The sequence below is a fragment of the Anomaloglossus baeobatrachus genome, chromosome 4 (assembly GCF_048569485.1).
Source record: "Anomaloglossus baeobatrachus isolate aAnoBae1 chromosome 4, aAnoBae1.hap1, whole genome shotgun sequence".
Lineage (NCBI taxonomy): Eukaryota > Metazoa > Chordata > Amphibia > Anura > Aromobatidae > Anomaloglossus > Anomaloglossus baeobatrachus.
The window spans coordinates 186,782,163-186,809,429 of NC_134356.1; the positions used below are offsets into that span (position 1 = coordinate 186,782,163).

At 41.4% G+C, this 27,267-nt stretch overlaps 1 protein-coding gene across 3 annotated transcripts in view; it reads right to left on the reverse strand.

Moving 5' to 3' along the window:
* Positions 1-1,178: 1,178 nt before the first annotated feature.
* Positions 1,179-27,267, reverse strand: part of PPP2R2B (protein phosphatase 2 regulatory subunit Bbeta) — a 485,791-nt gene continuing 459,702 nt past the window's right edge. For all 3 annotated transcript variants that reach the window (XM_075344606.1, XM_075344607.1, XM_075344608.1), the window contains 5 exons: positions 24,718-24,895; positions 24,194-24,358; positions 6,568-6,737; positions 5,297-5,388; positions 1,179-1,876 (listed from right to left, as the gene is read on the reverse strand). In XM_075344606.1, the coding sequence (XP_075200721.1) occupies positions 1,597-1,876; positions 5,297-5,388; positions 6,568-6,737; positions 24,194-24,358; positions 24,718-24,895 (885 nt within the window). In that variant the 3' untranslated portion in view covers positions 1,179-1,596. The remainder of the gene's footprint in view (positions 1,877-5,296; positions 5,389-6,567; positions 6,738-24,193; positions 24,359-24,717; positions 24,896-27,267) is intronic.

The window sequence follows — 27,267 nt, forward strand, 5'->3', positions numbered from 1 at the left end:
ACCATTTTGGCGCAGATGCGCCATTTTAATCACCTGTCATTGCATTTTACAATAACCAAATAAAAATGCAGCTACACTTTACTGATCAGATTAATTTTATATTTTGATAGATCAGGCATTTCTGAAAGCGGCGATACCAAATCTGTATTTTTTTAACCGTTTAATTTTCAGTGCTCTGCTGGCTGTAACAGGAACTACGTCATGATAGCGACAGGAGTCATCACATAACCCGACGTTACCATGGCAACCATAGGCTTCTTGTGATCGCATCACGGGGTTGACGATGGCAGCGGGGAAAGGCCTCCTAGGCCATTTAAATCGCGGATCCACCTGCGCCTGTTAGCCGCACATGTCTGCTTTTCAAATCAGCAGACATGTGCAGGAATTGCCGCCGGCTCACTGCACCAGCCGGTAGTGATTACCCCTTCATGATTTAAGATGTACAGGTGCATTCTCGGTCATGAAGGGGTTAAGTGGTAATGTCAATGACTGCTACAATACTCACTAATGCAACAGGGCATCCTATACAGTGAGTCAATTGATGAATACCCTTCACAGTAGAGGCTTCACCATTATGAGCTTTACCGAAATCAAATATTTAAGATTGATGTTTACGAAATGCTTCAAGTATCCATTATTGCTCTTACTTTTTACCAAACACACAATTAAGATACAACACAAGCTGTAGGTCTTTTTGCGTATTAATATCTAGATGTTAACCTTTCAGATGATGACGCATCTAGGTCCCATTGCAAAATATATCTGGGTCATCAACTATTTTACTTAAAAGTGGCTATAATCTCTAAAGTAAATTGCAGTTGGGTTAAATTATTGATGGGTTGTCTATCAGAATAGTTCTTTCCCTATGGCCCCTTAGGCACATGAATGTCAGATATTGTCACTCAAGACCCTGCTCCATTTGCATCCATGATTACATAGTCACCAATTTGTTTCAGTTCTGAATACCCATAGGAAAAAGCCTGTCCTGGCAATACGGGCAGATGGCTGAAGAGCCTGATCACCCGGTTGGTGGTGCAGCCTAATTCTACAAATGCACTGTCCTATTGTTACTATTACTTTTAACTAAAAAAGGATTTAATCACTATTCATATGGACCCATTCTATCTAGCCAAACTAAAGAACTTAATTCAATTCTTAAAAATAAGGACAAACAAGTATTTGTAACGATCAACTTTTATTAAAAATTGAATTATCAATTAAAAAGTAGTATTATATATGCCCAACATTTGTTTTGCCCAAAGTCCCTTGCTTATACCATTCATGCTGCATGAGAGGCCAAAAATACACTGCCTGAGAGTATGTTTGAGAACCCAGCGGCAAGAAAGGTTGAGAACACAAAGAAAAGAAAAAGGAGACAAACAAAAAAAAAAAAAAAAAATATCTGAACATCAACTGAGTGAACTGGTAAAATAGGGGATTTGGGAAGCCACATTATTTCTTCTATATCTCAGCAGAGGAAGATCTTGATAAATGAAACAAAGGTAAACAAAAAAAATATATTAGAAAACGGGAAGAGAAAAATCAACTTGACAAAGCCTTAGAACACTTGGTACCTAGTATAACTTTAATAATGTTCTAGTTAACCTTGTCCTGAAATATATACAGGTTATTTGTGGCTGCCACTGCTATGATGTTTTCTGAAGGGTGCCAAGCAGTGTGGAGAATTTTTTTGCTAAAGTCCAGGCTGTCCACGCTAATTTCGTCTTTTCTGCGTTTGCCTCCTACGCAGACTTTGCGTGGCTTGAGGATTGCTCTCGGCTTGCTGTTTTCTCTGGAGGCTTCCAATGTGACATCCCGTTTGGTGTTGCGGTCAAACATTCTGAAGAAGTTATTGTACGAGCCAGTCATTATGACACTAAAAGACAATGTTACAATGGTTGCGGAATTATAAGGTAAAAACAAACACCCATATAAGAAATAAAACCACAAATCTAAAATATAAGTATAAAATCGGATCTTATTTCAGATTGGAGTACGTAAACCAAACTGATTACCGAGCAAATCACTCCATTACGGAGATAAATTAAAAGTAAAAAAATACAATTTTGTAAAGTAAAATTGAAGATATTGTAGACAAAAGCACAAGCATCTGATCCTTCCACTCAGGAACATTCGGAGGTGGGCTTGACCTTTACTATGGAACATTCTATATACACACCAATGTTTTTGCTAATAAATAAAAGAATACCTTATTTTATGTCATTAATGTCTGAATACATGGGGGGGGGGGGTTCACAGGATTTCTTTTATATATTCAGTGGATTTAAACTATAGAATAAGAAAATCCCTTTAACACCTTCACCCTCGGGTGATTTTCCATTTTTTCCTCTCCTTCTTCCAAGAGCCATATAAAAAAATTCCAAGTGCAATGAAATTGCAATAAAGTGGAATTCCACAATTTTTTTTTTTATTATTTACCATGTGCACTATATTATATAGATTTTCACCTATTTATTATATGTCAGGTGTCTGCCAGTGTTTTTCTTTTTGTTTTTATATATTATGTGTCTAAGGTATTCATTTATTTATATTTTAATGATCTACAATAAAGAATTTATATTTTACTGTGTGGCTTGCATTTTCCCCCTGTTTGGTGCTTTGCAGTAATGCATTAAGCCTCTATTAAGTAGTGTAGTCTTTGGTATACACATACATGTGAACTATATGGTAAAACTGACCATTGCAATATGATTCTCCAGCTCAGTACGAGTTTGTAGATAGCAAACATGTATAGTGTTTTGTTGTTTTTATTTAAGTGGTGAAAAAAAGAAGAAATAATAATAAACAAAATAATAATTTGCTTTTGTTCTCTTTTCCGAGACCCATAATGTTCTAATTTTTTTGGGATTTGGGGACCTGTGATGCCTTATTTTTTGTGCCTTGAGCTGATGTTTTTACCAATGCCATTTTTGGGGTAGATATGATGTTTTCATTGTCTTTCATTGCAATATTGTGGGGACCAAACAACTAATTCTGGCGTGTTTTTTTTTTGTTATGGCATTTAATGTTCAGATTTGTTTAATATTTTGATAGATCAGACATTTCTGAATGCAGCAATACCAAATATATATATTTATGGTTTAGTCTTTAGCAGGGCAAAAGGGGGTGTTTATTTTTTTTTTATCCAATTTTTTATTTTTTTTATTACTGTATTTAAAGTCCCCTTAGGGGACTTGAAGCTGTGATAGGCCGATCGCCAATGCTATACAGAGGGGTGCATCAGCAGTGCTCTGTATAGCAAAAATCACAATCTCCTATGAATGCCGGTCACGGGCGGACATTCACAGGAGGATCATGATGACCGGCATGAAGATCATCAGCAGGTCTCCAGCTGCCATGACAACCCATTGGCACCACGCAATCACATGATGAGTGCACCGATGGGCAGGATCAATTATGTGCTTCCTGTCTGAGTGTTACGGTATGCCCTCAGTGATTAACAGCAGCATTTAACTGGTTAAAAGCTTCAACCACAGCTGTTAGGCTATGTCCGCACGTTGCTTTTTACCTGCTTTTTTGCTGCTTTTTCAACTGCAGCGTTTAATGCCAAAATGGTTATGTTCTGCTTTTCAAGCAAAGTCTATGGGAATTTGGGTTTCTTGTCCGCACTATGCAGTTCAAACTGCAGCCTTTTTGTTGCAGAACTTTGGTCAAAAACTCAGCTTTGCAGTGCAAAACCCAAATGGCAAAAACAATTGACATGTCAATTGTTTTGCCATTTGGGTTTTGCACTGCAAAGCTGAGTTTTTGACCAAAGTTCTGCAACAAAAAGGCTGCAGTTTGAACTGCATAGTGCGGACAAGAAACCCAAATTCCCATAGACTTTGCTTGAAAAGCAGAACATAACCATTTTGGCATTAAACGCTGCAGTTGAAAAAGCAGCAAAAAAGCAGGTAAAAAGCAGGTAAAAAGCAACGTGCGGACATAGCCTTAGAGTCACAACTTGGCTGATTAACCCCTTCACGATCGGCTAATGTTTCGCTCTCAGGGTTTTTTTTTGCCATTCACCATGTAACATTTTTATTTTTCAGTCAATATGGTCATGTGAGGGCTTGTTTTTTGCGTAACGAGCTCTAGTTTTAAACTAAACCATGAGTTTTACCATATAGTGTACTGGAAAACAGCAAAAAAAATGACAAATGCGGAAAAATTGCAAAAAAAGTGCGATTGCAATATTGTTTTTGAGATATTTTATTTGCAGTGTTCACTATATGGTAAAACTGATGTGTGGGTGTGATACCTCAGGTCGGTACAAGTGCGTAGACACCACACATGTATAGGTTTACTTTTCTCTAAGGAGCTAAAAAAAAAATCTGCAGTTTGTCTGAAAAAAGTGGAGTACGTTTTGTGCCACTTTCCGCGACCCATAACGTTCTCATTTTTCAGGATCTATGGCTCAGTGATAGCTTATTTTTTTGCATCTCGAGCTGACGTTTTTAACGGTACCAATTTTGCGCAGATGCTACCTTTTGATCGCCTGTTATTGCACAATTTGTGGTGACCAAAAAAATGTAATTTTGCCATTTGGCATTTATAGTCTTCCTAGGGGGCAATAAGGATCAGCAGTCTGATCGCTGGTTCCTTTTTCACGATCAGAGCATCATCGCTCAGACTGGGAGAAATGCTCATCTCTTGTAATAAGCAGCACTTGGCTGTTTCTTTCAAGACCTTACTCATGTGAGCTACAGGAGTCATCACATGACTCTGTGCTACCATGGCAACAATCGGATCCACGTGATCAAGTCACGTGACTTCCAGTGTTGGCCAGTAAGTAAATTTTTGCTTGATTGCGATTATAACCTATTGACAGCTCCATTTAAGGGATTAAAAACGCACAGGTGGAACGTAATTCTACTCGTGCCTGGCAGGCACACATGCCAGCTGTACAAATCAGCTGACATATGCGCTGATCGCTGCAGGCTGCTTGTAGCAGCCCGTGGGGATCAACACTATGACCACTAGGATGTATTAGCCGTCCAGTACGGAGAAAGATGCGGGCTCAGAATGTGAGCCCACATTAAAGACAGAGACACAGCTAATGATGTAAATATACGTCATTGGTCGTGATGGGGTTAATACCATAAAACCAAAACCACGGCAAAAACGGCTATTTTATTATATATACTATATGTATGTAAATATAGATATATATATATATACATATATATATATATATATATATATATATATATATATATATATATATCAGTGTGTCTGTGTATATATCTGACAAGTACAGTTATTTAACATGCAAAGTCCAATACTCTGTCCTTACCTGTCTGAACCATTCCATACACATTCAAATTTGTCAAAAATGCAGTCATTCTCATAAAGTGAACATAGTTTGCTGCGGAGGTAATCATGGACCTGAAAATAGAAACAAAAGACAGCTGAAACAATTCAAAAACGCTGCTGACAGCTTAATTGCAAATCATTTCACTAGTATATCACACAAACAGCATGTGTCTTAGCAATGTCATATTAATTTGTCAGCTAGTTAACCAGTACATAGCAATACACTCGGACAGTATGTACAAGAGGTAGAATGAAGAGAAGAGGACATTTGTATAATTACACCCTCCATCTGGGTAGCATATCTAGGGTTATCTAGTATTCACTATACTAATGATCTCTGTTGGTCATCGGTGAATGTAAACTTGGTTTTGACTAGCGGTGGACGCCGCAGCATCACTCAAGTGCTGAGCTCTCAGCAATCTCAACACTGCAATTTGTGTACTGACAAAGGTCTATTGTTGGAGTGAAACGTTTATTACCATTCTGGATTCCTATATAATAAACCTCACCACTTCACCTATCTGGATTGCCGAATTTATTTCTAGTTTGTTATACATTTATGACATATCCTTTTAATGCCAAGATGGGAATACACCTTTAATACTTTACTTTTTATTTCCCCAGAAACCGTATTAACACCTATCGAACATTTATACTATTAATATGCTATAAATATCTCAAGGTTAATGCAACCTTTAAAGTTTTTTCCCAGCCCTTGAAAGTTTAACAATCGCTGCGGAATAGGATAGAGCTATATAAGCAATACATAATCATAATTAATCAAAAATAATAATCATAATAAATAATAATAAATAATCTGAAAAGTCGTCCCTCCATCCAAAAGCGGGAGTGTAAATCTAGTCTCATTAACCCAATTGTGTGGTCCCAAATCTTACTGCATGTCTTCTTCACCACCACCACCACCACCCCCAGTTGTCTAAAATGACTAGCTTTATATACAAGTAAAAAGGAGGTCATAGCTCAGAAATGGAGTTACACTGGAACAAAAAACTAATGCCAGATTCAGGAGTAAAGAGGACTTTACACCAATTATAACAAATTCCATATTTTTGGCAAATTCTTTCTCTGATAGGCAGAGCTCTAGAAAACAAAGATATCACTATAAAAAGGCTGTGAAACCATTTTATTTGCTTGTTTGATTTCACACCTACTTTCAGGATATGTTGTATTATATATCCTTCCTCCTTATAACTTAAAAAAAAAAAATAAACACCTTTCAAAACTTTTTACCTGGTAAGTTTCTATTGGTCTGTTCTCCATGTTGAGGTCCCAGACTTTGACTGTAAGGTAGTCCCTCGTCATTATATAGCGACCACTATGATTAAACTTTACATCCGAAATGGAAGAGATGATCTCTGAGAAAAATGACCTGTTGCTGGGATCTTCTGGCTCTTCAAATACTGAAATCGGAAACAGGAATGTCTTGAATTATTGAAACCTTAATATATTGGTGTAAAAGTCTATAGCACAGAATCTTTATTCATTATATTTGATTTATCCATATTAGAGACCAAGTAACAATAATTAAGGATCTGAAGAAATGTAGGGGAAAAGAGTTGGAACCATAGGGGAAAGAAGACATTATAATACCACATTCTTCAACATTGAAACTCCAACACCAGGAAGCAAAAGTTGTGGCATCATGGGAAATCACAAGATCGTTAGGCATGTTAATAAAATGCAAATTAAGGAAAAAAATTGAAACATTTTTAATGACCAATTAGGTCATTAATAGTTGTTTGAAGAACGTTCAAGATCTACTGCTGGCAGCTCCTTTTCTAATTGCTGACCAATCACGTCCCACATGTTCTTGATGGGTAACTAAACTGGAGCCACTGCAGCCTATGGTATCACATTTAGGCCACCAAGCATGCTCACATTAGCACTAGCAAAATGTGGCTTGGAGTGCTGAAAAATGGCTCTTGGGAAATATTGGAGAAAGTACCACTGGTTTCACAACCAAATCAATGTGATGCCGAGCTTTTATATACCTGGAATGGAGACTAGAGAGATCCAGCTACTGTACCTTATGCCACCACAAACCATTACCCCTGGAGTAGGACCAGTGTGATGTTCCCTCGTGAAGACCTCTTTATGGTGTTTTCCACATGGTCTCTAGATGGACACCAAAGGCTGGAACCGAGGTCTATCTTCACGGATGAGTGTCATTTTTGTCTTGAACACAATGACAGCTTGAGATTGGTGTCGAGATCTCATCGACAATCCCATTAAGAGGCCTTCATGAAGGAACATCAAACTGGTACTACTCCTGGGATTATAGAGTAGGGGTCATGCAATGTGCCAGACCATTCCTCAGTCAGCCATTAATAACCCCATTGACAGCATACTAAGGCGTGCAAGGAATTAGATTTCTGTAGGTGGTGGTGTAATTTTTTTAAATTCAATTACCTTTTTTATTCTTTGTGCTGCAATCTCAACGTAAAAGGAGTGTATATACAGATACAAATCTAATCTAATCTATCTATCTAAAAGAGCACCCCCACATTACACACGCGGCTCCGCCCTCCACCCATTACATGTGGCTCCGCCCCACACACATTACACACACAGCTCCGACCCCCTCCCCCCACATTACACACACATTTCTGCTACATCCACACTCTATTTCGCTCCTGACCCCACACACAAACTTCACCTCATCCAGCACCATGACAACCAGCACAGCAGAGTCCTGCATACACTGAAAAGCTGATCATGTGACCCCTGACTCCTCCCCTTCATGTGCAGTGTAGTGTCACTGTGATTAACCCTTACACTGCCAGCCTGCAGGGAAACCCAAGTCAAGGCTGCAGTATAGTGCCACGGTGATTAACCCTTACACCCCCAGCTGTATACATCTAGCTGTACACAGATCGGGGAGCTGTATACCCTTGAATGGACTGCTGTATACCCTTTGGGGGAAAGGGGGGGGGAGGACAGCTGTATACCTTTGGGGAGCTATATACCAGGAAGGAGAGGTGTATACCCTTGAGGATGAGAGCTGTATACCTTTGGGGAGCTATATACCAGAGAGGTGAGCTGTATACCCTTGGGGGGGGAAGAGAGCTGTATACCCTTGGGGGGGAAGAGAGCTGTATACTCTTGGGGGGGGAAGAGAGCTGTATACCCTTGGGGGGGGGAGGGCTGTATACCCTTGGGGGGGGAAGAGAGCTGTATACCCTTGGGGGGAAGAGATCTGTATACCCTTGGGGGGGGAAGAGAGCTGTATACCCTTGGGGGGGAAGAGAGCTGTATACCCTTGGGGGGGAGAAAGCTATATACCCGGGGGGGGGTGAAAGATGTATACCCTTGGGGGGGGGGGAGAGAAAGATGTATACCCTTGGGGGGAGAGCTGTGTACCCTTGAGGGTGACAGCTGTAGACCTATGGGGGGAGCTATATACCAAGGAGGTGAGCTGTAAATCTTGGGGGTGGGGGGGTGGGAGAAGAGCTGTATACCCTTGGGGGAAAGATGTACACTGAGGAGCTGATCATAATGGGTGTGACGAGCGTTAGCTGGCTGGGAACAGCTAGTTATATATACACGCAATTGCATGTGTGCCTATATTTATAATGTGGTTTTTAGAACATTTTAAGAGTGTTTTAGAGGAGTATTTGTGTTGCTCAGATAATTATAAGAATACATTTTTTTATACTATATGTTATATATTCTATGAGTAATGAGCATAAAGTACTTTATCATTTATAAAGCTTCATAGTCATTTAATAGAAAGACTCAAAACCTCTCAAACTGTCGAAAAAGCCTTCAGTGCATCAGTGAGCAGCTAGGCCATCCACTGGAAAACTGACATTGTGAGCAAGGCCCCAACAACCAGGTGTACAATAAAGTCCTCACAATATGGTAATGAGACTAATTGAAGGGATGTCTAAGGGTACCTTCACACTTAGCGATGCAGCAGCGATCCGACCAGCGATCTGACCTGGTCAGGATCGCTGCTGCATCGCTACATGGTCGCTGGTGAGCTGTCAAACAGGCAGATCTCAGCAGCGACCAGTGAACAGCCCCCAGCCAGCAGCGACGTGCAAGCGACGCTGCGCTTGCACGGAGCCGCCGTCTGGAAGCTGCGGAGACTGGTAACTAAGGTAAACATCGGGTATGGTTACCCGATGTTTACATTAGTTACCAGTGTGAGCAGGGAGCAGGGAGCCGCGCAAACTGAGCGCTGGCTCCTTGCTCTCCTAGCTACAGTACACATCGGGTTAATTAACCCGATGTGTAATGCAGCTACATGTGCAGAGAGCAGGGAGCCGCGCACACTGCTTAGCGCTGGCTCCTTGCTCTCCTAGCTGCTGTACACATCGGGTTAATTAACCCGATGTGTAATGCAGCTACATGTGCAGAGAGCCGGAGCCGGCAGCACAGGCAGCGTGAGAGCTGCAGAGGCTGGTAACTAAGGTAAATATCGGGTAACCACCTTGGTTACCCGATGTTTATCTTGGATACAGCTTACCTCAGCTGTCAGACGCCGGCTCCTGCTCCCTGCTCGCTTCATTTGTCGCTCTCTTGCTGTCACACACAGCGATCTGTGTGTCACAGCAGGAGAGCGGCTTTGAAGAAAACGAACCAGGGCTGTGTGTAACGAGCAGCGATCTCGCAGCAGGGGCCAGATCGCTGCTCATTGTCACACACAGCGAGATCGCTAATGAGGTCACTGCTGCGTCACAAAAAGCGTGACTCAGCAGCGATCTCGGCAGTGAGCTCACTGTGTGTGAAGCACCCCTAAATTGAGTGGTAGCAAACAACCACATGCTGTCCCCCACTTGTGGATCTATTCAATGCCTTTATCTGGTAGCCATGGAAACAGGTAATGCTTCGTTCTATCATCACTAATAAAGGCCAATCACTCAACTTGCTTTGACAGCGTGGGGCGCACTGAGCAAAGGTCAGATCTATGTAAACTCATAAGACAATCCTACTGGGACAGGTTTCCGGTGAACACAAAGGTTTTCATTAAAATTCTGCTTGAATCCAAATTATGAACACGTCACTTATGAAGAATCTTCGTTTAAAAAAGTTATTAGTCTAAGGATTCCTCTTTTATATTAGGTTTTGCCTTCTAATTTGTGATTTAAGTGGAGACAATAAACAGTACATTTGGGAAGAGTCTGAGGCAGATGTACTCATTCATGTAAAGAGGCCAAGGTTTCAAATTTGGGTGAACTGGTTAGAAAGGTGGCAGAAGACAATACCAAGGCCAGCCTTTTTGTCATCTATAGCCCTTTTCGAGTTTATCAATAAGCAGGGAATACTAGTCATAAATGTGGTTCTTGGTGGCGTGACACCGGCCAGTAGAACACGATCATTGTGGTTGTTTCACTTAATTAACAAAAAGGAAGAGAGTAAAATACACACTTCTCATACTCAAATTGTCTCTCCAGGAAAGGAGACAAACTCTAGTGCAGCGCCACCTATTGGAAGTAGCGATCCTAAAAGTCAAAGGTGGATTTTTAACAATCCTTTGCACAGAACTTAGGATTTATGCCAGATCAGAATCCTAATTTGCAATTTCTCATAAGCATTTACAAAGCTCATCGCACTAATTTTGGGTTTCAAAGGCCCTAATGCAAGGTAAACATGGCAGAAATAGCTGACCATCTGATATAAATGGAGGTCTTCTCGCCTTACCAGGAAAAGGATTGAAGAATTTAAATTCAAAACACCAGATTCCTTTAGTTTGGTTTGCTTGCATGGTGCATCATCATTAACAAATCTGCCATGCTACATCTATTATCATAAAGCTATGCTTATAAAGAGAATATGTTTTAATGCTTTCCATTCTAACAACAGACATGGTAGCATAGATCCAAGTGCTGGTGGTATGCAAGTGATTAACAACAGGAGGACTAATGTTTAATAAACCTACACATACCAGATCAGGGTCACAAAAATTTGCTCAGTGGTAAATATATTAAATGAGCAAACGCATACATTATATACTTTATACATAGATTAAAACTAATCAGATACAGGGGGAAATGTGTCGCACTACATAGGTAGCGGAAGGGAAAATTGTGCATAGATATGTACAAATTTTAACTATCACAGCATGTAATGGCTCACTCATAAAAGCAAAGGTAGTAGGAGCACTGATTCAAAATTCACAATAACAAAGTCATAAATCCATATAAGTCCAGTATAGCTATATAAGTGAACTAAATGCCACATACCACCTTCATAAACAGCTGATCTAACAAGTAATCAATACGTTAGTTTAATGTACAAGCCTCATGTGCCATACTGCCCCGCCAAAAAAAAGCATATGCGCCCATGTAATTACCTGTAGCCATATATTAGTCTATGCAGCTCGTCTCATACACCACCCCACCTCGACGCGCGTTTCACTGCACTTCCTCTTTCATCAGGAGGACAAATGTTTTCTGCTAGATTTACAGATATAAAACAAGAAGCCTACCCCCTTAGGTCCTAAAACTGCTGGCTTTTTTGCCCGTTTGTGCCATTCTGAAGTTGACCGGATAGCTGGATTCAACCAACCAGCTATAGTCTACCTGCACTTCTCTCATGCCATTGAGGTAAAAGCTGCCTTTGTCAACACCTTGGATATTTGAAGGAAACCGGGTGTCGCGCTGCGCTTATCACCAAATGAAGTCCGAAATAAATTATTCCATGTCTTTATTGCATTAGCTCGGTACAGGTCAACACATTTCAGGGGTCACCTTGCTACCACGTGAATATAGGAGTTGTGACTGTCACAACCCCTATAGGTGAGTTCACCTACTAATTAATTTCTTGTTTTTTATCTGGTAAGACCTTATGCGCTTTTTGTTCCACACATCCTGACTTTGTCAACACCTTAAAGGGGTTATCTGGCTTATTTTGACTTTTTTATTATTACCCTATTGGGCTGCAATGGGGCAGGTAAGTAGATAGTGACCACTTACCTGCCCTGCTGTCAGCCCCTCTCCCCATGGCTTAGAGCGTTCATGTGACCGCTCCTGCCGCGATTTTGCTGCTTCCAGTCATTTCATGTCAACATGGGCAAGACCATGTTGACATGCAAATCTGTGAACAGCTTGTTGCCGCCCTGTGAGGTGGGTACAGTGTGTGGAGTCTCCGCCTCCTTCCCTGCACCCTCCCACACATTCCCCCGCACCCCGTACTCTCCCCGCCCACGGTGTCACCGCCAGCACTGGGCCCCCTGCTCAGGATAGCAGGAGTGCCCGTGCGGTCTGTGTCCCGCTTCAGCCCCAGAGTGCTGATACTGCAGGAGTACACTGCAGTATCAGCAACTTCTCACATTGCAGTGCGGGCAGCCATGGGGATGACGAGCGCTGCTGTCAGGAGGTTAGATGAGATCATTACCTGCTGTGACGATCTTCGCTTCACTCCTCACGTCAGCGCTGTCACTGCCTTCTATGCCCGCTGCGTTCTCACGTCACTAGCGGTGACGTCACGGACGATACTGCTGAGAACGCGACGGGCATAGAAGTCAGTGACAGTGCTGACGTCAGGAGTGCAGGAGATCGTCACAGAGGTAATGATCTCATCTAACCTCCTGACAGCAGCGCTCGTCATCCCCTGCAGTAACCTGGGCTGACCTATTGATGTTAGCTCAGGTCACTGCATTACTCTCCCAGCCTTTGGGGAACATTCTGTTCTTCATTGACTGGGACATTGACTATGGTACGGATCGTCGTGGGACCCCCTTATTGGATTACGCCAGACCCGGATTTGTTTTTCTTTTCAATAAAATGGTGAAAGGAGGAATGTTTTGGGGAGTGTTTTTGCAAATAAAAAAAAAATGACAACAAAAAAAGTTTTAACTACTGACTGGCTTTGTGATGTCTGGTATCTGATAGACGCCACAACATCACTAACCCCAGGGCTTGATGCCAGGTGATATTACACATCTGGCATCAACCTCATATATTACCCAGTTTGCCACCGCACAAGGGCACGTGATGAGTTGGGGCAAAGCGCCAGGATTGGCACATCTAATGGATGCGCCACTTCTGGGGCGGCTGTAGCCTGCTATTTTTAGGCTGGGGAGTGTCCAATAACATTGGACATCCCTAGTCTGAAAATACCAGACCACAGCTGTCCGCTTTACCTTGGCTGGTGATCCAATTTGGGGCGGGGAGCCCACGTTTTAAATTTATTTAATTTAAAGTAACAGTGTGGGGTGCCCTCTGTTTTGGATTACCAGTCAAGGTGAAGCTGCCAGCTGTTTGCAGGCTGCCGTAGTCTTCTTTACCCTAGCTGGCTACATAAGATAGGGGGAGCCCACGTCGTTTTTTTTGTTAATTATTAATTTTTTCTTGGCTAAATACAATGCTAAGCACCCTTTAGTGCCACATGAACGTCACTAAAGGGTGTCAGCTTAGACTATGCAGGGGGGTAGGACATTATATAAGTCTTTCTCATCTATTATCTATCGAGCCCTCTGTTCATTCATTCATCCCTCTATCTCTCTATCCATCTCTAGATCTACTCATCTATTTATCTTTCTTGCTGCATCCGTGAAAAAAAACGGACCGATTTTGCAGACTGCAAAAATTGGAACGGTCATGTGAATGTAGCCTACATGTGTTCCCTATGGGGGTAGGGGTCGGTACAGAATGATGGTGAAGGGGGGTTGGTGCAGAACGAATGGGGGGGGGTGTTCGGTACGAAGCGCTGTGTGTGTGTGTGTGTGTGTGTGTGTGTGTGTACACGTGTGTGTGTGTGTGTGTGTGTTGGGAGGTGCAGAGCCTGATGTGGTGTGGGGCGCAGAGCCCGATGTGAATACTGACAGGGAATGTGTGTGAAGAAGGCGAGCCCGGAGGCGGGGCTGGACACAGAGGCTGGGCGGCGCCAGCTCTGACTGTGAGGTTTAGCACAGGAAGTGGTCAGTTTGCTGGAGCTGCAGGTAAACAAAGAGCTGCAGAGAATAAAGTCATAATTCAAGAGGAACAAAAGTTAGAAAACAAAATAACAATGTAGGGGTGTTTTATATGACAATACAGCACAGATAAACTCAAACGTTTTTGGTAAGCTAATGTCAGACAACTCCTTTAACATACAATACAGTTCAGATCAGGGGCGCATCCGTGCCACGAGTCTGAACTATCAATCTTCAGGAGGACAACCCCAGCAAAAGCAGGACAAGGAGGTGAAGGCATAAGGTAGGTGGAGGAGAAGGGAGTAGTGTGCTCCTGAGGATTCTGACTGAGAACACCACAAACGCATTCTGTTACCAGCAATATAGATGCTGCGTAAGAACAGGGGATCCACATCTCAAACAAATTGTTAGGGATCAATTAAGCTACTGCCTTGCAACTTCCCTCATTTTCTGCTCGATATATGACTTTTCATTGTATAAAAGGAAAACTTTGTTTATTTTAAATCCTTAAATACCTATTGAATGCCACCATTTAAATGAGAGATTGGGCTTAGATATGCCTACTACGTGCCATAGAAATTTACAGGGAATTGGTCATCAGGTTTTTGCCATGTAATCTGAGGACAGCATGAGGTAGTGGTTAAATCACAGAATTCAACAATGTGTCACATACAATATCCTGTGCTGCTTAATAATCAGTGTTTTATCACTAGGACATTATCATTGCTGCTGCTACTAGCTGGCTAATGCAATTTTGTCCAACTCTGCCCACTCTTGTGGTTAGCCACTCACTATCTATAGACATTGTACATTGAAAGCCTGGTGTGGGCAGGGGCAGTTTTTTCAGTTCTGCTGCATGACAATCTAAAAACTCTGTCAGAAGTGTAGCACTTAGTAATTAAGTGATACATCATTGGATTCAGGGTATTTTTGCCTACATTATGCTGCTCTCAGATGAGGTAGCAAAAACCAGCTGACAGATTCCCTTTAAGGAATATCCACAAGGACCCCACTTATCTAGAGACTATGTATTTATTTCCTGACCATATTTTTTCTAATAAAATTACAGTGGTTAGGTAAATAACTATACATTATCAGAAATACATCCAGTGACTTGCACGTCACCTGACTGCTGCAGACAATTATCAGAAGGCAAAGTTGTCCTGTGGCTCATTGAACGGTCACTTCATCGCTTCCAGTTTTGGAGCAGACCATGGAGCAGGCTGCCAGGGATCCAGGAGGGTCACAGCAGGCAAGTAGGATTTCTTTTCTAATTTTCATTAAATCAAACCACCAGGAGCACCTTTAGTCTAGACAAAACCATTAAAGGGGTTATTCACTACATTGACAACACATCCTCACCAGGTTTGCCTCTGTTAAAATAAAAAAGCTTATACTCAAGTTTGGTGCTAGCGCCATTCCAGTGGTGTCGTTACTCATGCTCCCAGGGCTCACGTTACGTCACATCATGTAAGCCCGGCACAGAATCAGCACCGGCTTCACTGTCCCCGCCTTTGGATGAATAGAACCTCAAGAGGAAGGTCAGAACTGCGACTGCTCTCTCAATTCCTATTGATGTCTGATTTGTCAGAAGGCAAGTAAAGTGAAGCCGGCGCCGATTCTGCACAGGACTCGCATGACATAATACGTGAGCCTCAGCAGCGTGCTTAGTGATACAACACGAAGAGTCCTGGCACTGGAAAGGAGTATAAGCCTTCTTATTTTAACTGGGGCAAACAGTGAATGAGAAGTGGTTGTCAAAAGTCGTGGATACCACTGTAATTGGAATATGCCAGCCCCCAAAACAGACATTGTCTGTATTGCACTTTATTTTTTTATACATTTTAGCAATCCCCTTCATGTTGCTTAAATTAACTCTATGTACTATGTAAATCAATGAATGACTAGTCAGAGGAAGGGGGACGTTTATTTCCCCGGATTAATAATCCCTCCCTCTCATTGTGGAAGCATACGCCTGTAGGTATGAGTGACAAGATTTGAAAGAGCAATGTCACCGGCTTGCAAAACCTGTGCATGCACGTGATGACTTCTTACCGCCCTGAGAATTAAATTGGCATACTCTCCCCAGTTTCATCGGCACATAGGGCATGCTTAGAGGTGCAGCAGTGAGGCCAGACTCAACCAGCCTCAAGATTTACAAACAGCAGACAGTGATGTTGCTCTTGAAAATCATGTCATAATGCTTACACAATGCGAGGGATGATAGGTCTGGGGAAAACAACAACTCCCTTCTCAACTAGTCACTGAGTTACAGAGCGTGGATGCAGGGCTTAAAGTTAATTTAGCAAATGCTAAGAAACATAAAGGGGCTTAGAATGCAGGAAAATGCAATACAGACATGGTGGCAGTTTAGGGCAGCTATCAGGTTCTCTTTAAAGAGGTTACTCTGGTCCCTAAAATGCAAGATTGCAATGTAAGTAGACACAAGGAGTATTGAACATCACAGGAGATAAAAAAAAAAGTGCTACTTGATACTATGCTGCGTAAGAGAGGCATTATTGCATCACTTCATGCTCTGCTGCCACTGGCCAAAGCTGTATCTCAGACGTCCTGCTTTGTGCTTCCAGAGCATAGCCCTCCCATATAATTCTAATTCTGAGAGCTTTTGCTATATTTTAGCTGCTGCTTTTGTACTTTGCATTTGGGCCAAAAGTGGGAAATTATTACCTGAAAATAATGTCAAAGTTACTCAACATGTTATAAAGATTTAAAATATGAAATGCTATTTAAAATTGTCTTTATTTTTTTAATTTCAAGTAAAATTCTATATTTTAATATAAAATGAAATGGGAAAAGAACAAACATTTGATGGCCAGAGAGCTCCCTAATAAATGATCTTCAGGATATGAGATGCTAGATCTTTTCCAAAACCTTATTCACGTTAAGACCACTTGGGAAATAAATTGAAAAGGACAGTAGATGATTCCACATTTCATATTCCATCTCCCAGGAAGGTCTTGTTTATTTGTACAGAGTCTACTCCTCTTTTGTCATTCTCAGTTCTGCATTTTGATGAAAGTCTAAAGTTATTAAATTTCCCCTACTGTCTGACAATTCATCCATAAAAGTCAATGTAACTTTTCATTTTCAACTCTGATGAACTGCCTCGATTGAGCTCTGCTCGTCACTGAACAGAAATTGACTCAAAGTCGCTGAACTCAGGAAGGTGACAAGGAAAGAGAAAAATCAATCAAAAATGTCAAGGGAGAGGTCAAGCTGAACTCTTCTTTGCTGGATGGATGATCCTCTCTCATCATAGGACAATGGAATTATAAACCAAAAAATACAAAAACAGTAAAACAAAAAAAGGCAATAATGATAGCTAAAAAAAGTCAATGATTTTCTCCAAGACCTAACTATAAAACTGATAAAGTGGCATAAATACCCAATCATTAATGCTTCAATCCAGTTAGAGTTTATAAGAGTTGGGATCGAGGTAGACACTAAAAAATCATGCCAATCGAAAACATTTTTTCAAAGCGTTGCTTCCTTTCAGTAAATAAGTCTTTAGTTGCAGGTTAATATCAAGAAACGAACTGCGCCTTATCTGCCTTTCCTGGGTCTGCTGATGAGAGTCTGCTGATAATTCTGGTGTCTGGCATTGGCTGCGACCCGGACGTGACACCAATAGTGCTGCAACCAATCAGGTAGATCAGCATCTCTGCTAGTCTTACAGAACACCCCCCTTCATAGCGCAAAGATTGGCTGCCGAGCTGTTGATGTGACAAGCACCGGAGACTCGCTGGAGGACCTGGGAACGGGACAGCACCACATATTTCTTTATATTAACCTGCAGCCAAGGACATTCATTTACTGAAATGTAACAAACCCTTTAGGAATAAGCTACTAAGATATAAGCTCCTCAACCCAACTACTAAACACTTTCATTCATAGTGAAAGTAATCATTCAGCAATGCCACCAAGACCGATCCAAGTTGAAAAATCCTATATGCTTAAGGAAGTTATATTTTACACAGTGTTTGGGCATCCACTTGGCAGATGAGGTTCAATGTGGAGAACATGTATGCACATGTGCACTAACACTATGCTGGTACCAAATTATCTAGATGGAATCAAACTAGGAGAGTCACTTGTAGAGAAGGATCTGGGTGTACTTATTGATCATAGACTAAACAACATGCAAATGTCAAATCAACTGCTTCAAGAGCAGCAGGATATTGTCATAGAGAATCTTAGTTATGAGAAAATAACATTTATGTAGTCTTGAGATGGAACATGATTAACTTGTACAATTACATAAATGGCCCATTTAAAAAAAGTGTTGTCAAAAAGGTGTTTCATGTAAGAGAAGTGGGCATTGCCTGCATCAGTAAAGAAAGGATTCATCTAAAAAGGAGACAAGGTTCTCTACCATGAGAACTATTATGGTAATCTGTGGCATAGTCTACCTCAGGAGCTGGTCAAAGCAGGAATCAGTGATGGTCTCAAAAAGAGCTTAGATGCTTTTTTTTAGATGAAAATAATTATGTAAATATTTAAAGTCCTTTTCTGAAAGTTTGGGCTAGTAGACTGACAATTGGGATCAAGAGGGAAAGATGAACTCCTTTGAGGCTCACCGAACCATGCATTATGGTTGTACAGATGCCCCATCCCATTTATTTAGCATCCCTCAGATGAACTTGGAAGGACTTGACAATTTTAAAGGGAACCTGTCAGGTCCAATATGCACCTAGAACCGCGAGCAGTTCTGGGTGCATATTACTAATCCCTGCCTAACTGTCCCTGTATACATTAGCATAAATAACGAGATCTTTAGAAAAAGTATTTTTAAAGATCTTATATCGTATGCTAATGAGCCCTAGTCCCCTGGGCGTTAGTTTCCTTGCTAGTCGTCCCCATTAGCATGTTAGCACACCCACAGGGGCTTACCAACATGCTAATGAATTTGCAGCGTCAGAGGATGATCTCACTCACCTCTCCGCCGCCATACGCTAGATTCCGGCTCAGTGAGCACGACCCCGGAGTTTCGGTCACGTTCAGTTTGAAGCCAGGACGCGTACACCCGGCTTCATAGTGCGCATGAATGAAACTCCAGTGTCATGCACACTGAGCTGAAATCCCCCGTTGGACGCGATGGCGGCGGAGAGGTGAGTGAGATCATCCACTGACACTGCACATTCATTAGCCTGTTAGTACGCCCCTGTGGGTGTGCTAACATGCTAATGGAGCTTACTGGTTGGGGAACTAACGCCCGGGGACTAGTCCCCTCGCTTATTGGCATACGGTATAAGATCTTTAGATAGGGCGGCACGGTGGCTCAGTGGTTAGCACTGCAGTCTTGCAGCGCTGGGGTCCTGGGTTCAAGTCCCACTAAGGACAACATCTGCAAGGAGTTTGTCTGTTCTCCCAGTGTTGGCGTGGGTTTCCTCCGGGTACTCCGGTTTCCTCCCTCACTCCAAAAACATACTGATAGGGAATTTAGATTGCTAGCCCCAATGGGGACAGTGTTGCCAATGTATGTAAAGTGCTGTGGAATTAATAACGCTATATAAATGAATAAATATTATTATTATACTTTTTCTAAAGATCTTTATCTATGCTAGTGTATACAGGGATGGTTAGGCAGGGGTTAGCAATATGCACCCAGAACTGCTCATGGTTTTGGGTGCATATTGGACCTGACAGGTTCCCTTTAAACCAAATTAACCACATTATCCACTGTAAATAACAGAGGGGCACTTTGTGGTTCTACAAAACCAAAATCCCTGTAGAATACTACGGCAATCAAAGCTTTGTTCATTATAGCCAGCAAAGTCCTTAAGGCCATTTACAATTGGCTTCAATACACAGAACATACGATTCAGTGGACACCCCTCTAAAGACAGATATTTGGTCAAGGTAGTAAACATCTATAGCCTTAAATTATCAGACTATCATATGCAAATTATCTCTACAATTATGAATAATGACTTTGTACCGATATGGCCTAAATGTGCGCACACACACACACACACACACACACACACACACACACACACACACACACACACACACACACACACACACACAAAATAAAAAGTTATCCGAACCTGATTATTTCAAGCTAGATTGACAAATGTATATGGTGGAGCTTCCTGACTCCCCAGAAAGATTGGCCATGTTGAATATTAACTCAAAATCCTTTTTTTCCCCTTCTGGAGAACAAAAAGTTGCTGCTAGGTGTGTGGCAGCAGCTTGTAGCACTCTCCCAACTCAGTGGACATGCAAACTCAGACTAGCATGCATGTGTATGGTGAAGTGGCTCAGAAGGGATTGCGTACGGTGAAACATTCATGAATGAATGAATATGTAAATGTATAATGACTTCATAGACCATGTTCAAAGTGCCCAAGCATACCATTTATTCATTTGTAAAGGAAAAAAGCAGCTGACTGCACTTTTGTAGAGGCAGTCCCACCCCACCAAAAAAAAGTATACCATGAAGTATATATTTTTTAGCCCAAATACAATACTAAAGCTGTGGTTAGAAGATATTGACATTCTCAAAACATTCCACAAATTAGGGACATTACTGGTCTGTATACAGTCCTGACCAGTGCAGGTGCTGGCTTACGTTGAGACAACCACCATTTGTTGACAAAATGGACTAGTGCATGCTAACATTTTTCCTTATGTTAGTGTGGAAACCTCTCATGCACTTACACATCAGGTAGGGGGAGTTATTAACATTAATATGATTGGGTTTAGGCATTGCCAGCAACAATGAATACATTTGAAGTCTAATTCTGTAAAGGATACATGGGAATTGGAAAAACAATACCGATGGGAAACTGGCATGTATGCACAATGCGCGCCATCTCCCCCAAAGTGCCCAGACTCAATACAGACCAATGCAGAACATTTGTAGTGTCAAATAACTAATGAAACGATGTTTGTGCAGAAAACCAGGTCTGCTACTATGGAGATTCCCTTGTTTCACATGTACTGCTCACAATGTGGTCTTCAATAGATACAAATCCTGCGGCATGTAAGAGCTGAAGTCCACCCCAATGTAATGAAGGGCCCCTTACCACATGAATTAGCTTTTGGGGGGGAGACTGTTGTAGTGTAGAGTTACAGAGACATAATATACCGTATTAAAGGTATTTTTCATGGTGAAGTAGCGATTCTAAGACGTCTCCTCCAATCTAATTACAATTCTCAGGTCACACGCTGAGGAGGGTAAGGGCATTTGCTTGCACCTAATGCTCCACTGAACCATCTAATGTGTATTGTACAGTTGTATCCTTCCCTTTAAGTTAATTAAAGGACACTTTCTTCTGCTGCCTGTCACGCTTTTCACATTTTACAACACAATGTAATGATCTTCACCTGCTAGTAAGGAATGTAAAGAAAATTTCCATTTAATGGAAAAGAACAAGCAGAGAAATAAGGGCTCCATGTTTCCTGGAATATGCTTTAAAGAGGACCTGTCACCAGATGAAAAGGGGCAAGTTTTTTTTCTATTCTGTTATTTCCACTGTATTTTATTTTTTACATTTGTCATAGGTTCCAGAGATATAGGCCGTTATATTTAGTGATAATTTTTATAGACTTTACAAGATGGCATAGCCCAAAGGATTCTCTAGGGTCATGTCTTTAAGCTGCCATGCATTATACTTCACGGCATGAACCCTGGGAAAAAGGCTATGAAAAGTAAAGCAGTACTAAACAAAAAATACCACATCTCTGCAAGGAAAAGGCGTATTAAAAAAAAACAAAAAAAACAAACAACCACAGGGTGATCTAGAGGGCAGGAATAAAAAAAAAAAAAAAACCTGCCCACTTTTGACCTTATGACAGACCCTCTTTAACCCCTTAACGACCGGCCGATTTTTCGCTTTCAGTTTTTTTTTTTCGCCATTCTTTTTCTGAGACTCGTTAACTTTTTTATTTTTCAGTCAATATGGTCATGTGAGGGCTCATTTTTTGCGTAACGAACTGTACTTTTAAATGAAACCATCAGTTTTACCATATAGTGTACTGGAAAACGGCAAAAAAATTCCAAATGCAGAAAAATTGCAAAAAAAAGTGCGATAGCACTATGGTTTTTGAGATATTTTATTCACTGTATTCACAATATGTTAAAACTGATGTGTGGGTGTGATGCCTCAGGTCAGTGCAAGTTCGTAGACACCAAACATGTATAGGTTTACTTTTATATAAGGGGTAAAAAAAAAAAATCGGAAATTTGTCCAAAAAAAGTGGCGCACGTTTTACGCCATATTCCGTGACCCGTAGCGTTCTCATTTTTCGGGATCTATGATTCAGTGATGGCTTATTTTTTGCGTCTCGAGCTGACGTTTTTAACGGTACCATTTTTGCGCAGATGCTACGTTTTGATCGCCTCTTATTGCATTTTGCGCAAAAAGTTTTGGCGACAAAAAAACGTCATTTTGGCGTTTGGATTTTTTTTGCCGCTACGCCGTATACTGATCAGATTAATTGATTTTATATTTTGATAGATCGGGCGTTTCTGAACGCGGCGATACCAAATGTGTGTATATTTTTTATTTTTTTAACCCTTTAATTTTCAATGGGGCGAATGGGGGGTGATTTGAACTTTTAGGGTTTTTTTTATTTTTTTTAAAACTTTTTTTTTTAACTTTTTTTTTTATTTTAATAGTCCCCCTCGGGGGCTATTGCGATCAGCAATCCGATCGCTCTGCAGTATCTGCTGATCACAGCTACAAGGCTGTAAACAGCAGATACGCTCTCTTTCCCTTTTGCTGTGCCGCTGGCACAGCGAAAGTGAAAGCAAGTCAGGTGTAGTACAGGAGTCATCACATGACCCTGTGCTACCATGACAACTATCGGAAGTCACGTGATCGTGTCACGTGACTTCCGGTATTGGGCGGTAAGTAAAACTTTACCGCGATCGCGCTTATAATGGCGCTGTCACATATTGACAGCGCCATATAAGGGGTTAAACGGCACGAGCAGATAACGATTCTGCTCGTGCCTAGCAGGCACACATCTCAGCTGTGAAAATCAGCTGAGATGTGTGTCGATCGCAGCATGATGTTGCCGGCAGACCGCGGGCAGTAACGTTATGACCGCAAGGACGTAATTTTACGGCCCGCGGTCGTTAAGGGGTTAAATGAGACCATGAGAGATGCTCACAATTGCCAGCTATGAGTGGATATCTCATGTTTTACATTTCTAGTTGAAAGTCATCAAACATAAAAAGCAGACACTCAATAATAGGCAGCACCAAGGAACAAAATACCTAAAAAAGGAAGCCGTTTATACAGCTTGTGTTTCTATACTGTACAAAGATTGATTAAATATAATTTACTGTTCTTACAATTTGTAAGATTATTATAGGGGTTGTCCAAGTCTGCAGTCACTATATGTGCACTGTCTGGTTTCTCCAGTGCCAAAAGCGGGCGGCCATAAGACTCCAAGTATGCAATTTACTTACTTCCACATACCAACTAGACATATCCGGCCTCGCTCAATTCACTTGTATTAATCAAGGCTGTGCACAACTAGTTGGCATGTGACTGTATGCACGCACCAGTCAGCGACGGAGAATCCTGAGAGTGCGCGCACTCAGTGACTGCAGGCTTGTACCCAAAGACCAGACAAGCCCTTTTAAGAGGTCATGAGGTGTGGTACTCAGCAGTAGCCACTAAACAGTATATGGAGCTGAAGTATTCCATTCCAATCATTGCATATATCCAGCAACTTCTGGGGGAGATAACAGTTGATATGTAGGGGTACCAGGTGTCATACCCTCACCTACTCTAATGATAAGCCAATTACTTTTTTAGTTCTGGACAGCCCCTTTTAAGTACTTCTATTTGGTAATATACATATTATATTTGGACACTACATTTGGCATATATGATTGGAAATGCTCCCAACATCTACAGTACATCCAGTGTGCCCTTTAAGTTGGATTGCAAAAGCGTTTTTCACTATGTTTTCCAGATTTTTCTTTTTAATAATGGTTATTGTATTACAACTCACACTTTGAATGGTTGTCACACAGAGCAGAAGCACGCATGTCACACAGTCGTATCGTCCCTTTACTGCTGCTATATACAAATGTGTTGCAATGTTGCGGATGGAACTCAGCAGCTGTAATGACTTCGGTAAGCTCTTCCATGTTGGTTGGTTTAATGTCCACAATATCTGGTTGTTGATGAGTTAAGGCTGTACGGTTCATACATTAATTCCAGATCTGGTAATACTAGACTAGAATTGAGACAAACAAACAAAACAAAACAAAAACAGGCTGGCTGTAACAAAAAAAAAAAAACAAATACTTTACAAACCAGCCAGGATTTCCTCCCAATGCTGAACACAACAATCCACTCCGAAGATGCAGACTGTGTATTTACAGGTCTTTGATGATCATTGGAAATGAGTGTAATGCTGTTCTTTCTGTGCAGTACTGCTATTTACTGACCTTGTACCAAATATACAGAGCAACTCTTTGAGGAACGAGATGTCTCGTTTATTTAGACTACCCAATCACAGCCAAAGGATACTAAAACTTCGATCTGTTATCTCCAGGTTCCACAGATTGATTCGTAAATCATCTGCTGACATGTACGTTTCATAGTCGCTGTTCACAGATATTGAATTAATGTGATATGTGTGTGCGTTGGAAAACACTCTTCTCGTGGAAGCCTCCACCATCAGATCCGTGGGCCTCAATACCGGGACCTGAAATTACAAATACAAACAGTACAATGATTAACAGAAAACACAAGCCTTTGACAATGTAGAGCACACACACAAACAATATGTGACTTCATTTTAACAAATGTTGACTACAGAATCATCAAAATTGCAAGTGTATACGCAAAGCACGAAATACCAAACTTCCTGCATTTAGCTAATAATGAAATTCTTCTGAAGATTACACCAGTCCACTAACACACACCTCCATATTCCCAGCTGAGTAACTGTGTGCTTTACTTCATTATACAACCTCATCCCTCCAAATACTGTTATTATTGTGCCCCTTAAAAACAATCTGTTGCCATCTTTTCGCTATCCCATTTAAGGACAACATTATTTAGGACAGCGATGATTCCAGTAATGTGTCACTTACGGAGCTGCCTGCTATCATGTTAATAAATCAGTCATATCTGCTGCAGGACTACCAGTTCCCTGAATGCTGGGCTCTGTATAACCCCGCCCACATCATTGATTGGCTGCTTTCTGTGTGAGTAGGCACAAAGCTGCCAATCAGTGGTGCGGGTGGGGTTATACAGAGCTCATGAATATGGAGGTCTACATGGCAGCAGCTTAACTAGTCCTCCAGTGATAAAAAGTCACCGTTTATGAGCAGGATTTTCAAAATTACAGCAAGCAGCCCAACAAGTTACATCACTGGACTCAAGATCTCTGTCTCTACATTGTGATGCTCTCCGATTAGGTAGCAAACACCTTTTGACAGATTCCCTTTAAGGTCGAAGCATTCTGCGCATTTCCTCCAAAGTCGTTTTTTTTTTTTTCCAAGCCCATTGTTACGCCTCTGGAGATGATCTACATTTGGAGGCTTCATGCCGAACCAGATGTAAAGTGTTGAGGAACGCGATAGTACAGCATGCCATAAAGACACAGGAGAATCGTTCAGCTGAGGAAATGCATGCATAGAAAGAGCCCATTTGCTTTTATTAGGGTGCTTCTGTGCGCTCTATGTAATGCATCTTCACAGAGTGCAATGAGCCATTGCACCGCTAGCAGAAAGGCCACATAGCGGCATGTACATCTAAAATTTATTACAATCAACACTGCAAATTGCACACAATAAAATCACAGATTAAATATGGCATATTTATTTATAGACCGCACATTTATATCATACATAACAAACAGCTTTATTAGAAGCCATTACACCTGAACTAGAAATATCTAATGGACAGTTCTGTGATCTGATGGCATACAAGATATGTCCATTATAAGCAATATACTCCTAAACACCATACCATGGTTAATGTGGGTTTGGGAATCACCAAATAACCACATGTAGCACAAACTCAAGTACATATTAAGAACACAAGGACAGAGTTTTTTAAGTGCAAAAAAAGGGGGTTACAAATTTTATTAAATAAGGTGAAAATCCAATAAATACATGTTAAAACCAGGACCGTACCTCAATGTGAAGGTGTGTGAAGGGTGGGTACTGCACAGAGTGCATTAAAGTAAAGGGTTGTCAATTACAAACATAGATCAATATTTATAATCATAAAATCTCCATATTGGAGTATGCACAAAATAAGTACCAGAGTAGTATTCCCTATGTTAGTTACATGCATGCGTACCAATTCAATAATGCTGAATAGAGACACGCAAGTCCACGTCAGAATACAGGAAGTCGGTCACTGGGAGTAGAAGCCTCGACTCAAACGCACGTTTCGATATTTTTAGTGTATTGTTATCTTCATCAGGGGGAGGCGCCGTATCTGGGTCCGCAAAACGCCGGGTTTAAATGCCGTGCTAAATTGTCAGACATCCGGAAGTCAACTCAGAGGCGCACGCGCTGACTCATAAGAGGTCCTGCGAGAAGCACCGCCATCACGTCTTCTACCGCATTACGAACTCACCATCATCAGTCACTGGTCATTTTTCTGAGTGACCTGCCTCCCTCACTGGAGATCTCACACAGGAGCGCTCATTCCCAGTGACGGCACATGAAAAGTCATGACAATTTGAGAGCCGGACTATGGATCTGCGCAGGCACCACCTTAGGGAAAGACTGCATCTGAGTGAGAGCTCCAGTTGTAGAGCCTGGTCAATCACTTGAGGTAACGTGGCATTTAGTGACCGGAGGTTGGCAATGGGAGGTCGAAGAGCAGTAAGTGCAGGGCCAAGATAACTGCAATTGGTGCTCATTTACATAAATATCACAAAAAAAATCTCAGGAATGTAATAAATGAGTTAAGAAATAAAGACAACGGATTTATTCTGTATTATAACAACCTAACTAATGAAAATATTTGGGGCTCAAAAACCTGCTCAAAAGGAGCAAGAAAATTGAAGGCTTACTACTGAAGGTTTACAATTTCCTGGTATCATTGTAATCTTTG